The sequence below is a fragment of the Alligator mississippiensis genome, chromosome 12, assembly GCF_030867095.1.
Source record: "Alligator mississippiensis isolate rAllMis1 chromosome 12, rAllMis1, whole genome shotgun sequence".
NCBI classification, from domain to species: Eukaryota; Metazoa; Chordata; order Crocodylia; family Alligatoridae; genus Alligator; species Alligator mississippiensis.
The window spans coordinates 20,818,369-20,835,270 of record NC_081835.1 but is presented as its reverse complement, the minus strand read 5'-3'; the positions used below and the strand labels follow the sequence as shown (position 1 = coordinate 20,835,270).

At 44.3% G+C, this 16,902-nt stretch overlaps 1 protein-coding gene across 21 annotated transcripts in view; it reads left to right on the top strand.

Annotated features, from left to right (window-relative positions):
• Positions 1-16,902, top strand: part of SLMAP (sarcolemma associated protein) — a 165,823-nt gene that overhangs the window by 81,873 nt on the left and 67,048 nt on the right. For all 21 annotated transcript variants that reach the window (XM_059715852.1, XM_019495434.2, XM_014596558.3 and 18 more), the window contains 3 exons: positions 3,160-3,222; positions 15,926-16,021; positions 16,392-16,463. In XM_059715852.1, the coding sequence (XP_059571835.1) occupies positions 3,160-3,222; positions 15,926-16,021; positions 16,392-16,463 (231 nt within the window). The remainder of the gene's footprint in view (positions 1-3,159; positions 3,223-15,925; positions 16,022-16,391; positions 16,464-16,902) is intronic.

The following is a 16,902-nucleotide window of genomic DNA, read 5'->3' as shown; positions in this document are numbered from 1 at the left end:
ATTGTGGTTAGTCTACAGCAGCACTAGGTGATCTTTTCTGCCAGTGGCTGGAATGACCCATCTCATAGGGCAACTACAGAATGGACTAGGGCAACTCATAACTGATAGGATGGAAAAAGCAGAGCTCTTAAATAATTTATTTGCTTCTCTTTTCCTCGACACTGTTACAAATACACCCATCCACCAACAGTGTTGTTGGTGGATCAGGCAAGTTCATTCTAGTAGAGCAAGAAAAGTGGTATTCATGCCATTGTGGGAAGTACTACTGAAATCTCACCTGGAATACTATGTACAATGCTGGTCACCATGTTTAAGAAAAATTAAGTGAAACTGGAAACAGGTGCAGAGAAAGGGCTACTAGAATGGAGAAGGACTACTAAGAAGGGGATTAGAGAGTATATCTTGGGAAAGAAGACTAAAGTAACTTGGCTTATTTGATCTTGCAAAGTGAGAGCTAGCAGGCTGTGTGATTACACTGTGTAAATACATTAAGAGGTAAACACCAGTGAGGAAGATAAGCTATTTTATGTGATAGGATAGTGTTGACACAAGAGCAAACTGACCGTGAGAAATTGAAAATGGAATTAGGAGAAGGTTTCTAACCATCAAAGGAACGATAGTTCCTGGAACCATTCTGGAATGGCCTTCTAAAAGAATCGTAGCAACAAAAGAACTTAACCAGTTTTAAAATGAATGTTGCAAAGCCAACCATGGGGTACCCTCAGAGCTCTAAATTTCTCCCTGCCATCCCATTGCTTGTCCCAGGGAACAGACCAAGGTTTACCTTGGGATAACTCCTTATTCCCCCCAAGCTTCAGCTCCGCTGTGCTTATACCAGACCCCACAGCTGTAGCAGTGGATCTTTGCTAGCTCCAGGTAGTTTCCTCATGGGCTGTAAAAGAATTTTAGATCTCCCTTTCCATAGAATGGGCTACCCTGGAATATCACTTGCTCTGAGATGTCATTTTACCACGTGCAATCAATAAGAAATCAAAACAACAAAAGGATTTATTATTTAAGAGAAAAGAATTATGGATAAAAAATTGACAATATAGTTTGAAGATAAAACAAAGGCAAATTTAAGTTTCTTACTGTCTCATCTAGCTACCACCTAACCTGTGGCTGGGCAATTATTTGGGCTGCTTGCAGAACCAGTGCCTGTCACAGGGACATGCAGGGGGAGTGGATCTCAGCTCTCTCCTGGGTCCTGGCCTCAGCCCCAGCCCTGGCCAACCATCCCACTCCCAGACACTGCTCTCTACCTATCTTTGGTCCCATTACATCTGCCTGGCTGAGCATGCCCTGCCCACAGGCATCTGCCACCTGCATGCTGTGTCTGGTGCTCGCAGTGTTGGGTGTAGGGCAGGTGGGCTAGGGGCCGAGGCAGCAGTGTGGGTCCAGTGACAGTGGCAGGGATGCTGGCAGTCAGTGCTTTAGCAAGGATGAGTGAGTGGGGTGACTGCCCTGGGCACTGAAGCGAAGGGGTGCCAACAGGCACTACCCAGCCAGAGCAGGATGTGGGATGGAGCCATGAGTGGCTTGCTTTGGGGAGGGGACAGGGGAGAGAGTGGCTTCTGCTGCTGCATGCGCTCCCATGCAAGCATGGGGGGGCATGCCCCCCCAAGATCTGTGCATGGGGCAAGGGCAGCTGCCACTGCAGGCTTTGCCTAAGGTACCAAAATTTCTTACTATGATACTGCTGGCAGAGGCAGCCAGAAGTATGAGGGCGGAGCAAACCAGTGCTGTGGGGGCTACTGAGAAGCTGAGTCTTGCTGCCATGCCACCTGGCTCCACAAACTACAATTCCCAGTGTGCCTGAGAGCTGTGTGCAGAGACAGGGTAGGCTGCGCTCCATGCCAGGCAGCACCTCTGCGCTTAGGGGCAGTGGGACCAGCCTCATGTGCCACAGCCCAGACTGCCCCCCTCGCCGGGGCTGGGTGGGGCCATTAACATGACAGGTTTATAAAAGAGATTGATTATAAGCAGGGATCCTGGTTTTCCCTGATTAAAAATCGCAAACTGCAAATTTTCTGATTAAAACCCCAAAATCTGTGATTAAAATGAAAGGCCACTATATATGTAGGTATCAGTTGAACACAAGGTTTACTTGATCTATTGACAATTTAAAGCAATTTGGAAGCCTACCAGTGCCTCGATCACTATAATAAAAAAAATTCTAAATACCTATAAATTTTGGTATTTGATTGTGGGTTTTTTATCATGGAAAATCAAAGCTCTCCCTCCCCTCTTAGCTGACAAAATGCAGGTCCAGGCCCCTCACTCCCAAGCCATAGCTCCTGGCCCTGCTGGTGTCCCTCACTCTCCCACCCCACATGCCCCTGATCCCTTTGCAGCCCAGAGGGTGCAACCTGATGCGGCAGGGCAGAGCAGGGCTCCACGGGGAAGCTCCTTGCTTCTTTGAACTCCGTGCTGCCCTGGAGAGGTGTCCCCTGCTTGCATGGCAGCAGCAGGGGTAGTGGCATGGGGTTGTGGGCTCCGGGAGTGAGCGCAGTGGCAGGGAGCCGGTCCCACGCCCTGCCCTCCAGATGAGGTGCCCATGGCCCTGTCCTGCTCCTCACTTGCTCATTCTGGTCCCAGGCCCCAAACCTCATGCACCACCCAGCTGGGCAGCATCCCCAGCCCTGCCCAATTCCCTCCCTTCCTATGGGGGCCTCAATCTGCACCCCTCTGCCCCACCAGACTTATGTGCAGGAGCTGATCTCTAGGCTACCTGGTGGCCATATACACTCAGCGCTTTGGCGCTTGCATGTGTAAAACTGCTCAGAGACTTGAGTTTCAGTTCCAGTAGTGCCATGATCTGCTGTGCAACCTTGGCCATGTGGTTTCTCCTGTATGCATCTTGTTCCCTTTCCCAGATGTATTTCAGTTGAGCATGTAAGCTCTCCTGGGTCACTGGTTATTTCTGAATTCTGTGTTGTGTGTAGCACAGTGGGGCCTCATTCCTGATTCGGGTTTGTAAGTGATACTAAAATACAAAAAAATAGTAATAATAGAATAGTAAAGGACTAAGAGAAAAGAAATTATAGATGATAAACTTTCTCATAAAAAGATTTTATTTTCTAAACATTTAAATGATTTTTTTTTAATTATCTGAGTTTGTAGAGTGTCCAACACAATTTTGAATCTTTCATTTCACAGGTTGCTGCTAACACTCCCAGTATGTACTCTCAGGAACTGTTTCAGCTTTCACAGTATCTACAGGTATTTTTTTTAATGTTAAGATTTCTAAGTAATTAATTTGACAGTTCTGTGCAGCAAAGTACTTGAATTTTGTTCAGTATCTTAATGTTCTATATTTGTTATACTTGTGCATTTCCATTCAGAATGCAATTTTATAAACGGCGACAGGTAAGAACTAATTGCTTGTTCCCTCAAACAGCATAAAAAGTGTATGGGAGTTACACTTATATGTTGTTACCTGTGTGAATATATATATATATTTTTTTACAGATAATATAGCAGCATCTGGCTTGCATGTGGTCAGATTCATGGAGGGTCAGATCCATTGATAGCTATCAAATGAAACAGTTCTCTGACATCCCTAAACCAAAAATGGCCGATGCCAGAGAGGGTTAGACAGGGGATGGACCAGTGATTCTCAGCCAGGGTACCGCAGCAGCCTAAGGTGCCTTGGGATCCTGTCGGGGGTGCTGTGAAGTACCATACAACATTAGCACTATTAGGTGTGCAAACATGATTCCCAAAATAAAACCCAGAGAGATCAACTTGGAATCTATAGTGCTAAAGGATTCTGACCTGTTTTGGTCTTTTACATTCTTTGGAAAAGAAGGATTGGCTTTATTATTTTTTGTAGTAAACAACTCAAGTGAAAACTGAGAGCTGGCATTTTCCAAGGGGTGCTTGAGTCTGTTGAAGAGTGCTTTGAGTCTAAAAACGTTGAGAACCACTGCACTAGACAAACTCTGTACATATGTTTTCCATCTAAAGCAGTAGTTTTCAAACATTCATTCATTTGCGGACCCCTAAAATTTATAATGGAGGTGTGGACCCATTTGGAAATTTTAAATGGTGTTGTAGACCTCTATGTAAATGTGATTATTCATATACTTTTGATTGATCATAGCCATCTTTTGTGGACCACTTATCTAAAGATCTGTAACTTGCTACTCTTGAAAACAGGACCCAGTATGGCATTTATGTTGTTAGCATGCAGTTTGTAGTGCTGATAATTGATATTGAGACTTTCTGCTTTAGATGGGAATGTCTGAAGACTACTGCTTCTTCAAAACCCCTCCTTGTGTTTTTCCACTTATCTGACTGCCTGAATTACTGACTGGGTGTCAATATAATTTGTCTTCTGAAATCTCACTCAAAATAGAGAAGTCAGGAAAAAAAAGAGAGTCCTCAGTGTATTAGGAAAGAAAACAAGGGACAAATAAATTCATGTTCATGTACTGTATTGTCTTTTATTTCTACCTCTTCCCAAAGTGAACATCAGATTAATGCACTTGACTCTTCTAGGGTCATGGTTAATGGTTATAAATATACTTTTTTTATGGATATCTAGGAATTATTTAGCTCTTCAGCTGTGCTGTTATGTCTTTTTCACTCATGTACTGAAATTGGATCTCCTAATAATTGTGTTTCTCTTGAAGATTTAGTTTTTGGAATACTAGCAAGAAGATTCTCTCACTTGTATTGCTATTAATAATTTTGCTGCTATCTATTCCAGGCTTGTTGCCCATTTTAGGATATACTATTGCAGTAGTTTCCATGTACCAGTTAAATGCAGCTTGTAATATTAATGTTTACCGACTAACTGATTGTGGCTTCACTCTGTCTAGTACTCTTACTGGTAACCATGACATTTTTAAAAAGAAAAGAATTCAGCCTCAACATATGTGCCTTTTAGAATTCTTGCTTTTTTGGTGAGAAGAAAAAGGAATAACTTACTATTTCTGGCTAAAATGGAGTTGTCAAGTTCATGTTTAAAACCATTTAGTATAAAATAAATAGGGAGGAGTACAAGAGCACTGCTTGGGCTTGCAAGGATGAAGTCAGGAATGCCAAAGCACAATTGGAGGAGTCCAGGAGAGCTGGCTGTGCTTCAAAGAAGCCTTACTGAGAGCGCAGGAACAAATCATCCTGATGTGCAGGAACACTAGCTAGTATGGCAGAAGACCAGCTTGGCTTAGCAGGGAACTCTACAGTAAACTAAATCACAAAAAGGAAGCTTATAAGAAGCAGAAACTTGGACAAATAACTAGGGAAGAATATAAGAGCGTTGCTCAAGCATGCAGGGATGAAGTCTGGAAAGCCAAAGCGCGTTTGGAGTTGCAGCTAGCAAGGAACATGATGGGCAATGAGAAGGACTTCTACAAGTATGTCGGTAACAAGAGGAGTACCAGGAAAAGTGTGGCTCCCTTACTGAATGGGGGAGGCAACCTTGCGAGAGAGGATGCAGAAAAGGCTGAAATGTTCAGTGCCGCCTTCTCCTAAGTCTTCACAGGCAAGGTCAGCTCCCAAACTGCTGCACCAGACAGCATAGTTCAGGGAGGAGATGTGCATCCAGCAGTGGCGAAAGAACAGGTTAGGGACTATTTAGAAAAGCTGGATATATACAAGTCCATGGAGCTGGACGGGATGCACCCGAGGGTGCTGGGAGAGTTGGCTGGTGAGATTGCAGAGCCACTGGTCATCATCTTTGAAAACTCTTGGTGTTCAGGAGAGGTCCCGGATGATTGGAAAAGGGCAAACGTAGTGTCCATATTCAGGAAAGGGAAGAAGGAGGATCCAGGGAACTATGTACCCATCAGCCTCACATCAGGCCCAGAAAAATCATGGATCAGGTCCTCAAAGAATCCATTTCTAAGCACTTAGAGGAGAAGAAGGTGATTAGGAACAATCTGCATGGATTCGCCAAGGGTAAGTCATGCCTGACCAACCTGATTGCCTTCTATGATGAAGTGACTGGCTCCGTGGCTGTGGCAAGACCAGTAGATGTACCTTGATTTTAGCAAGGTTTTTGTTACTGTTTTCCACAACGTTCTCTCAGGCCAACCTAAGGAAATGCAGGCTGGATGAATGGACTGAAGGTGGATAGTAAACTTACTGGAACATAGGGCTCAGAGAGTAGTAATCAATAGTTCCATGTCTAGTTGGCAGCCGGTATCGAGTGGAGTGCCCTAGTGGTCAGTCATGGGACTGGTTTTGTTCAATATCTTCATCAATGACCTGGAAGATGGGATGGAGTACTGTACCCTGAATGAGCTTGCAGATGACACCAGGCTGTGGGGGTAGTAGATATACTGGAGGGTAGGGTTAGGATTCAGAGTGACCTAGGCCAAAAGGATTGGTCCAAAAGAAATCTCGTGAGGTTTAGCAAGGACAAATGTGAAGTCCTGCACGTAGGACGGAACAATCCCATGTACCAGTACAGGCTGGGGGGTTGACTGGCTGGGCAGTAGCTCTGCAGAAAAGGACCTGGGGGTTACAGTGGACAATAAGCTGAATATGAGCCAACAGTGTGCCCACATTGCAAAGAAGGCTAATGGTAAACTGGGCTGCATTGGTAGGAGTGTTGCCAGCAGGTCAAGGGAAGCAATTATTCTCCTCTGTTCAGCACTGGTAAGGCCACATCTGGAATACTGTGTTCAGGGGTGGATTAACCATAGGCAAATGAGACGCATGCCTAGGGCCTTGAGTGAAGAAGGGGCCCAGTTGTGCTTATTTTACATACAGGTTTCCCTCGATTTTATGCATGTTTGATTTATGCAAATTCACTCTTATGCGATGACCCTTTTGTACCTGAAATTTGATATATGCGAGGTAAATTTGCATATATGTGATCGGCATATGCCTGGAGAATGCCACAAATCGGATTCGCATAAAGCAAACTTACTTTATAATGCAAGAAATAGGGATAGGTTCCCCTGTTAATTGCTCCCAGGGCCGGCTGGGGCGAGTGTGGACAAGCGGAGCCCCAGGTGGTGCGGGGCACAGCACTCACCCCAGCTGCAGCAGCTCCAGAAGCTGCCGGCACCAGTTGCTGGCAGCCACTGGGCTGTACTGTGCCCCGAGCCCCTCAGGGCTCTGCCTGTCCCCACTTGCCCCAGCTCCTGCTGCAGCTGTCCCAGGAACAGCTGATGCTGGCTCCCTGTAGCCACTAGGCTGCACTGTGCCCTGGTGCTGGCAGCTGGCGCCGGTAGCTCCCAGGGCCTCTGCAGCCAGGGCTGGGTTCATATATTCATAGATGCTAGGGTCGGAAGGGACCTCAATAGATCATCGAGTCCAACCCCCTGGATAGGCAGGGAAGAGTGCTGGGTTCAGATGACCCCAGCTAGATACTCATCTAACCTCCTCTTGAAGACCCCCAGGGTAGGGGAGAGCACCACCTCCCTTGGGAGCCCATTCCAGACGTTGGCCACTCGAACTGTGAAGAAGTTCTTCCTAATGTCCAATCTAAATCTGCTCTCTGCTAGCTTGTGGCCATTATTTCTTGTAACCCCCGGGGGCGCCTTGGTGAATAAAACCTCACCAATTCCCTTCTGTGCCCCCGTGATGAACTTATAGGCAGCCACAAGGTCGCCTCTCAACCTTCTCTTGCGGAGGCTGAAGAGGCCCAGGTGCCCCAGTCTCTCCTCATAGGGCTTGGCCTGCAAGCCCTTAACCATACGAGTGGCCCTTCTCTGGACCCTCTCCAGGTTATCCACATCCCTCTTGAAGTGCGGCGCCCAAAACTGCACGCAGTATTCCAACTGCAGTCTGACCAGCGCCCGATAGAGGGGAAGTATCACCTCCTTGGATCTGTTCGTCATGCATCTGCTGATGCACGATAAAGTGCCATTAGCTTTTCTGATGGCTTTGTCACACTGCCGACTCATGTTCATCTTGGAGTCCACTAGGACTCCAAGATCCCTTTCCGCTTCCGTTCCACCAAGCAGGTCATTCCCTAGGCAGTAGGTATGCTGGACATTTTTCCTCCCTAGGTGCAGCACTTTGCATTTCTCCTTGTTGAATTGCATTCTGTTGTTTTCTGCCCACATGTCCAACCTGTCCAGGTCTGCTTGTAGTTGTTCCCTGCCCTCCGGCGTGTCCACTTCTCCCCACAGTTTTGTGTCATCCGCAAACTTGGACAGAGTACACTTCACTCCCTCGTCAAAGTTGCTGATGAAGACATTGAAGAGTATTGGTCCAAGGACCGAGCCCTGCGGGACCCCACTGCCCACACCCTTCCGGGTTGATACCGACCCATCCACTACGACTCTCTGGGTGTGACCCTCTAGCCAGTTTGCCACCCACTGGACTGTGTAGTCATCCAAGTCACAGCCTCTTAACTTGTTCACCAGTATGGTGTGGGATACCGTATCGAAGGCCTTCCTGAAGTCTATGTATACGACATCAATCACTACTTCTGTGTCCAGGCGTTTTGTAACCTGGTCATAAAAAGAGACTAGATTAGTCAGGCATGATCTACCTGCTATGAACCCGTGCTGGTTCCCCCTCCGCATAATTTGTCCTGCCGGGCTCTCGCAAGTGTGAGCCTTGATAATTTTTTCGAAGACTTTGCCTAGGATGGAGGGGAGACTGACTGGCCTATAGTTGCCCGGGTCCTTCTTCCTCCCCATCTTGAAAATGGGGACCACATTGGCCCTTTTCCAGTCCTCTGGGACCTGGCCCGTGTGCCACGAGTGTTCAGATATTCCCGCCAGTGGCTGTGCAATGATGTCAGCCAGTGCCTTCAGTACCCTCGGATGGAGCTCATCCGGGCCTGCCAACTTAAAGGCATCTAGTTCTTCCAAGTGACTCTGCACCATCTCAGGGTCTACGCATGACAGTCTGGCACCTTGCTGCTGCCTCTCTACAATCCCAGTGAGAGCCTTGTCCTGCCCCTCACTTAGGAACACTGAGGCAAAGAACTCGTTGAGGAGTTCAGCCTTGTCCCCCCTGTCCGTCACTAATTGCTTCTGCCCATTTAGTAGGGGTCCTTTTCCACTCTGGGCCTTCTTTTTACTCCCTATATATCTAAAAAAACAATTTTTTGTTATCCTTTACTTGGGATGCCATCCTCAGCTCCACGGTAGCTTTGGCCTGTCTAACTGCCTCCCTACAAGTGCGAGCAGAGGAGATGTACTCCTCTTTGGTAATCTCTCCCCGTTTCCACTTTTTATACGCTCCCCTTTTAGTCTGCAGGCTCCCCTTTTAGTCCGCAGGGTTGGAGACGGGCAGAGCACCAGGAAGAGCCTGCAGCCTCTGAGCCTGCAGCGGCCACTGGCCCCAGCCTGCTCTTACCTGGCTGCAGGCAACTGCCCACTCCTGCTGCAGCCCTGGGAGTGGTGGACACCGCCTGCTTGCAGCTTCTGGGCTTCGCCGTGCTGTGGGGTTCTGGGTACAGTGCCTCCAGGGAAGCAGAGCCCTGGGTGGTTTGTGGCATGGCACAGCCCAGCAGCAGCTCTCGGAGCTGCTGCAGCCGGGGCTGGGGTGAACGCTGCACCCTGCACCACCCAGGGCTCCGCTTGTCCACACTCACCCCAGCCGGTCCTGGGAGCAGCCGACAGGATAACCTATCCCTATTTGTTGCATTATAAAGTAGGTTCGCTTGATACAAATTTGATTTATGCGGCGTTCTCCAGGAATGCATGTTCTGCATAAATCAAGGGAAACCTGTGTTATAATTATAAAGTGAAAAAGATGTATACAGTATTAAGTAGGGCCCCCTGAGTTTGTTTGCACAGGGCCCACTAAAGGGTTAATCTGGGCCTGAGCGTGTTCCGTTTTGGACCCATTACAGAAAGGACATGGACAAATTGGAGAGAGTTCAGCCGAGGGCAACAGAAACGGTGAGAGGGCTGGGGGACATAGTTTCATAGCTGGTAGGGTTGGAAGGGACCTGAGCAGATCATCAAGTCCGACCCCCCTGCCATGGGCAGGAAAGGATGCTGGGGTCAGATGACCCTGGCAAGGTGATGACATGACTTCTGAGGAAACTGGGCTTATTTAGTCTAGAGAAGAGGAGACTGAGAGGGAATTTAATAGCAGCCTTCAACTACCTGAAGGGGGGTTCAAAATAGGATGAAGCTGAACTGTTGTCAGTGGTGGCAGAAGACAGAACAAGGAGCAACGGTCTCAAGTTGCAGCAAGGGAAGTTGAGGTTAGGTATTAGGAAGAATTTTCTCACTGGGAGGCTAGTAAAACACTGGAACAGGTTGCCCAGAGAGGTGGTAGAAGCTCCATGCTTGGAGGTTTTTAAGGCCCAGCTTGACAAAGCTTTGGCTGGATTATCTAGTTGAGGATGGTCCTGCTTTGAGCAGGCAGTTGGACTAGATGACCCCTTGAGGACCCTTCCAGCCCTCATTTTCTATGATTCTATGATATGGAGGTTTGTTATGATAATGGCTGAAATCTGAGGGACATTTCTTAAAGAAGTACTTCCTGCTTTGGATGAAAATATGTATATTGGTTGTATGAGATCCTCTGTGTCTGTCTTCTCATATCATTTAGAGTGAATACTATTGAAATTGTTTTTATCTTCATTTAAAGAAGATAGACATCCTGAATCTTGTTATAGCAAGAATCAAGCACTTCTTTCTTGTGCTCAGCATGTCAAATGAATTGATATTTTAGTTTTAGTGTTATGCAAACCAAACTACTTAAATGCATAAAAATCCTTTTTTACTCTTGTATTTTCCTTTTTAAAATGGCTTTGAAAAATAGAACCACTTATTCAAAAATGAACATACTCCCATTTTGCTCACTTTTTGTGGAAAGAGAACTTCTCCTTATTTTGTCTTAATCACATAATAAAAATAGACATTCAGCAGGAAAGTGTGAAAAAAATCATATCAACTGGAATAAATTATGTAGACCTGTTAATATTGTTCTTTTCAGAGTAATTTGACTTTGTAATTTTCCCTTGTCCCCTTTCTCATGCATCTCTTGTACTTCCCAGTTCTCTTATTACTGGTTATCGTTTTGTTTACGCTGTGCTTAATCTTCAAATAATCCATTAAATCCTGATTCTACTTTATTGCTAGTCTGTCTGTTTTCCAAATGGCGCTTTGGGAAACACCTTTGATTATCCTTCCAGGTGGGCTGATTTTTAGGAGTACTGCTAATTCAACCAAGTTGCATGAAGTTTTGCTTATGATTTTTCTAGTGAGCAAAACTTTTAAATGCTAGGAGTAACAAGATGTATTCCTGCCCCCCACCCTTTTTTTTATACCAAGCTATACTTATGCAAGATCCAAGCCGTTAAAGTGGGTCTTCAAATAGTTCTGAAGAATCCTGCCAAAGGGAAGAGAACATCATCTGGTCTCTGCTAAAATGTTGGAATCCTGTTTTATAGCCCAACTTCAATGTACATGCCACTAAGTAGGCTCAGTGACATTGCCTTTGCACCCAAGAATAACTTGGTTGGTCTCACTTTGGAAATAATTGCCATTGCTTCTTAATTAGCTCATTGAAACGTAATGCTCCTTTCCTGTGAGAATTGACTATATTGCCTTTGCATGCCTAAGAACAGAAGACTTGGACCTGTAATGTGAAGCAATATCATTTGATTAGCAGAACCGCTAACTAAACCATATACCTTTTGAACAATTTCTAACAGAACCGCTGAACTATATAATTTCTGAACAATTTCATCTTCAGTGTTAGGGTTTACCCAGCAAATGTCTTCAATATCTACAGAGAAGATTTAAATAATTCCTGTTAAATTTTGTGAATACTTCAAATCCAGTTAAAGATAATGCATTAAGATTTTTTTTACAGAATAACTGATCTCCTTAAAGCATAAGACTTCTAAATTTTGTTCTCAAAAACTACTCCTATTTCTGGAATAAACTTTCCAGAAATGGAGTTACATTACAGGTCTTGGTAATTATTTCATGTATTGATTTTATGAGCATACTTTGTCCTGCAAATGTGCATACATACAGGTAGTTATGTTAATTGTCCTTGCAGATGCTTTGGAAATCCGAGTCAGTCAAAAATAATTTCTGGGTTTGTGGTACACTCTTAAGATATAAGTGTATGCTCCGAACTTAATTGATTAGAGGAGGTTAAATGGCACCCCCTAGTGGCTGTACTAACTTATTAGATCATTTAATTTCTAGTTACACAAATAGGCTGACTTTTCACTTCTCTCCTTTTCATGTGAATTTATTATAATCCAATTAGGCAAGATGTCAACTGTAAAAATTCTGTGAGAGGGGTTTCTGTAGAGCACTTAAGCCCTGATTTATCTTTCATGTATGTTGGTTTTACTTTTGTCTTGAACAATTACTCCTTGTTTAGAGTAATGAGTCTCCTTGGGTTTGTTAAATACATTACAGTATTTTATTATTTCCTGTTTTAGCATCCAGTTATAAAACCAGCACTTTCCTGATGCTTAGTTAAAATTTTTACCTTTGTTTTCCCCCTTCTTTAACCTTTTCATTCCTGTTTCCTTACTATAGGAATCCAAATTTTGGGGTGGAAATTACCACAAAGGGAGCTGTCTACCAGGCCAAGAGTTAATTTCCTTCTCCAAGCTTAGCTCTTCAGTAATGAGACCTGTGTCTTCATGGAGTTCACCTTGTTTTGTGTACTTTTTCTGCTCATTTTAAACTTGGCGTTGGACTACTTAACCCTTGAATTTCCTTCACAGGATTGGATGCTTGACAGGCTTAACAGCTTAGATAGGTCAAATCTATCACCCTAGAAATGAGTTTCATTTACTGAGGGACCTCAACATAGGAGCCACCAAATGAAACACATGTAGGTGTATCTACACTGGTTATGTGATGTAGATGAGAAGGCATGCTGCTGAGCATACCCTACTTATCTGCTTCTGCTCACAGGCATCAAACCTGGAAGGGGACAGTAAGGAAGCTGATCTGAGGGAGCTCCCCCAGCCACACGAGATCCTTGGTTCTGGCTTACTGGAGAGTGGTAGGGGGATGCCCCCAGGGTAGTTTTGCTGCTGCATTTCTCAATTTGGTGTGTTTTAACCAGGAGCAGATAGGCAAGATATACTCAGGAGCATCCTTCCTGAGAGCACAGTGCAGGTGTAGACATGCCCATAGTGTCAGTATATATCTTTTTAGAGCGAGTATGTAGAATAAATGTATCTCTGAATATAACTTGTGAACTGTGTACTTTCCATTGACACACAACTTTACCTTATTTTTTTTTAGTTTACTTGTCCCATTTATATCTTGTTTACCTTGACTAAGGCAGAGACTGTGACCCTTCATTGTATATGTGTAGCGTCTATCACTGTTGCATTGTGTTAATGCTTAGATGTTTCTATCAAGGCTCTTTTCGAAAGAGTTTCTTATTTGTTTGTCATTAGAGGGTGGAAACACAATACTGTACTTCCATATTTTTATTCTTGAAAACATTATTTTACAACCATACACACAATCTTTTATACAAGTATAATATTATGCTTATATACAACAATATGTAAAATATTACCTACCTATATACTGCTATAAACCAAAATTCGTCATGAATAAATGAACTGCCTGGGGAGATGATCCAAGTTGTAGTCTGCTACCATGATGTACATTTCTGTTATAGTACGCTGAACACAACACTGAACTCTCATTACTTCTGAATAAAATGAAAATAACCCAAATTAGGAAATACATATTTCACTAGAAGAGGGGAACATTATGCAACAAATCCAGATTTTAAAATGTTCAAGAGTAATTTCCATGCAATTCTGATAATAATGTAAAAAGGGTCACTTGGACATCCAGTGGTCATTTGTGCAGGCTTGTCATTTGTGAAATTTAAAAAATCTGCATGGTCATAGCTAAATCTCTGTTGGACATTCTGCTTGATAATGTTGTATGGTAACTATAGAGAGGACCAACAGAATTTGCTCCTTACAAGAGGTAACCTTTTAATAAAAGGTTAAACAAAACAACAATGGTTTCTTCGGGAATATTTTTGAAGACAGTGCTATCTACTGGAGGTGCCTGTATGAATAGGGAAGTGTTTGATTAGATTTTGGATTCAGCGGATTCAGAGGACATTGATTCGATTTGGATCACTGTCTTGAATCGATTTGGCTGAATCGGCTTCAGTATATTTGGCGCTGATTCAGTAAGATTTGGTGATTCGGATCAGCCAGGGAGAGGCAGGCGCAGCCAGGCAGCTGTGCCTGCTTCTCCCCAGGCTGGGAAGATGCAGGAGAAATCCCCATGGCTGCCCTGCCTGGCCCCAGCCTAGTCCTGGCACTTAAAAAAAAAAAAAAAAAAAAAAAAAAAAAAAGCCTCATACTCACTGGATTGGCAGTGGCAATTGGGGCCTCTGGGAGCTCGTGCCAGAGCTGTGGGGGGCAGCAGGGATCACCCTCCCCCCACCTGGCACCCGCGCAACAGCTGTCGCATCGTGCAGGTGCAGGAGCAGTGCAGCTCAGCAGGGCGCCATGCACAGTCTGGGAGCTGAGGCTGCTAGGGCTGAGTGCTGCCAGACTCCAGTTGGCAGGTGGAGCTGCCCCAGCTCCCAGAGAGCACACGGCACCCTACCAAGCCACGCTGCGCCTGTGCAGGCTGCAGCTGCAGGGAGAGGGATGTTCACTGCCCCCCATGCCTCATGTTGCATGGCAGGGCTCTGCCATGAGCCCTCAGAGGCCCTGATGGCCATTGCCAGAACCTGTGTGTACGGGCTTTTTATTTTTAAGCGCTGAGAGGCTCGACCGGGCAGAAGCTGAGGCCAGGCAGGGCTGCTATGGGGGCTTCTACCACAGCTCCTCTGGCTGTGCCTACATCTCCCTGGGTGGGGGGAGCTGTGGGGGCTATGCCCTCCTGCCACTTGCCCATGCTACTGCTTGCTCCCTTCCTTCTGGAGTGAGCCGCGCCTGCATCCTGCACCACACCCCCCCTGGCTGGCCAAGCGGCAGCAGGGCAGAGTCCCTGCTACCAGCACTGACTTGCCTGCATCCCTTGCTCCCCCTCCCCTTCCTGAGTAATGTGGCCCGCCTGCCCTGGCTGGGCAGCTTGTCCCAGCCCCAATCCCTCCCTCCCCCACGTCCCGTTCTCTCCCCACTCTGCCAACCCCAACAGATTTACTAGCTGGAGGCAGCTGTATCAGCTGCCTGTTTAGTCTATGGCCGAATCTTTTCGAAAGCTTTTCTGAATTGTTTCAGATGCTTCAAATCTGTTTGGAGCTTTTAATTGGTCTCCTGATTCGATTCAGAGATTTCGTCCCCGAATCGGGCCAAATCTCCTCCGAATCAAATCGGCTACTGAAGCTTTGGACAGCCCTTGCTACCAACTGTCAACTTAAGAAATTCTGGCACAGGTCTAATATAAAAATATAACTTTTCTGTGGATTTGCTTTTTCTTTTTGCATCGTTTTAGATCCCAGCATGAACTCATCTGCATGATAAGAGTAAATAACAAAATGCAGTGATATTATTACTGTTTCCCTTATGAGTATGGGCTGGACTAGAAGTTAACGCCTGTTACTTATTAATGTAACCTAACTTTTTTCTAAAGCATGTACTTGGAATGTAATTTTAACTTTGTTGTAAAAATTCACTTCTGAAAAAGAGAAATCAATTTCTGTTCCTCTATTTCCAGCATTAACTCTCAGTCACTTTTAATAGGACTTTGCCTGCAATTGTTAAAATCATAGGAATAATTTATTCATTCTTTGTCACAGAATATATTTACAATACATGTGGTAGTGATTTGAAACTGAAACCCTTAAGAATATAATCTTGTTGGCCAACATCTTTCAGTTTGCTCATCCTCAGAAATAAGTATAAATAAAATGAATATAAATGCTCTCATTTTGCCATAATTTTAAATAATGTTTGAACATACAATTTATATTGTCTGCCAATCTTTTTCCCCCTTTTTCAATTTAACAGTGTTTTGATATCTTCTCCATTTGTTTCTGTTATTCTAAATTAAAACTAAATTGTTGGTTTGTGTGTTCATCATAGGAAGCCTTACATCGGGAACAAATGTTGGAACAGAAGTTGGCCACCCTTCAGCGACTGCTTGCTGTCACGCAGGAAGCTTCAGATACTAGTTGGCAGGTATCTGCATGCTTCCTTTTCATTTTTATCCCTAAAGGAATTAATATACATGGACTATAAATCATTGCTGGCAATTTATAACTAATTTTAACTAGGAAAAATTAAAGCAAAATGACGGAAGGCTTAAAGCTGGCTCTTTCCAACTTGGTTTAAGAGACAACATTTTTAATTGATGAAGTAACATGGTGAACATCTATGTTAGAACTAACCGTTGCTTTTAATCAATCCAGTAAACTGAAGGTTTCCAAGGGAATTTCTGCATCTTTTTCAAAATGTTATTGTTATGAGCATTCTTGAGATGCTCACTGTTGGGGTTTTTTGCTTTGTAAAATATGCTCTCTTAATTTGAATGTATTACTTTTTTCAACAGGCTTTAATAGATGAAGACAGGCTGCTATCAAGGCTAGAGGTTATGGGAAACCAATTACAAGCTTGTTCAAAAGTATGTCAGTTTTTTTGGATTGGTTGTATAGTTTTTTGAAATACTGAACCACAATCCTCTGGAACCATTTTAAAGTGTAATAGTGATACTAAACTAAACTTTTAGTGCAGTTTTGAAATTTCAAATGGGGTTTGCAAAGGTTCACACTGAACCATTTCATTAAGTAATTGTTGATGAACCTTAAATTAAACTGGAAATTTTTTTGGTTACAATTGTTCGTAATTGTATTTCCTGGGATCTATTAAGATGCCAAAAACACATAAGGAAACTAAATCTAGTTTAGACAGTTGTGTTTTCAGCGTTTATCAGTCTTGTAGATAATCTAGTTTTAGTTGTTTCTTGCAGTAGTGTATGCTGACATCTTATACCGTATTCCCTGTGGATGCACATTTTTAAATGTGAAATAACGCATGATGAGCATGGTGCTTGAGATTTTAGA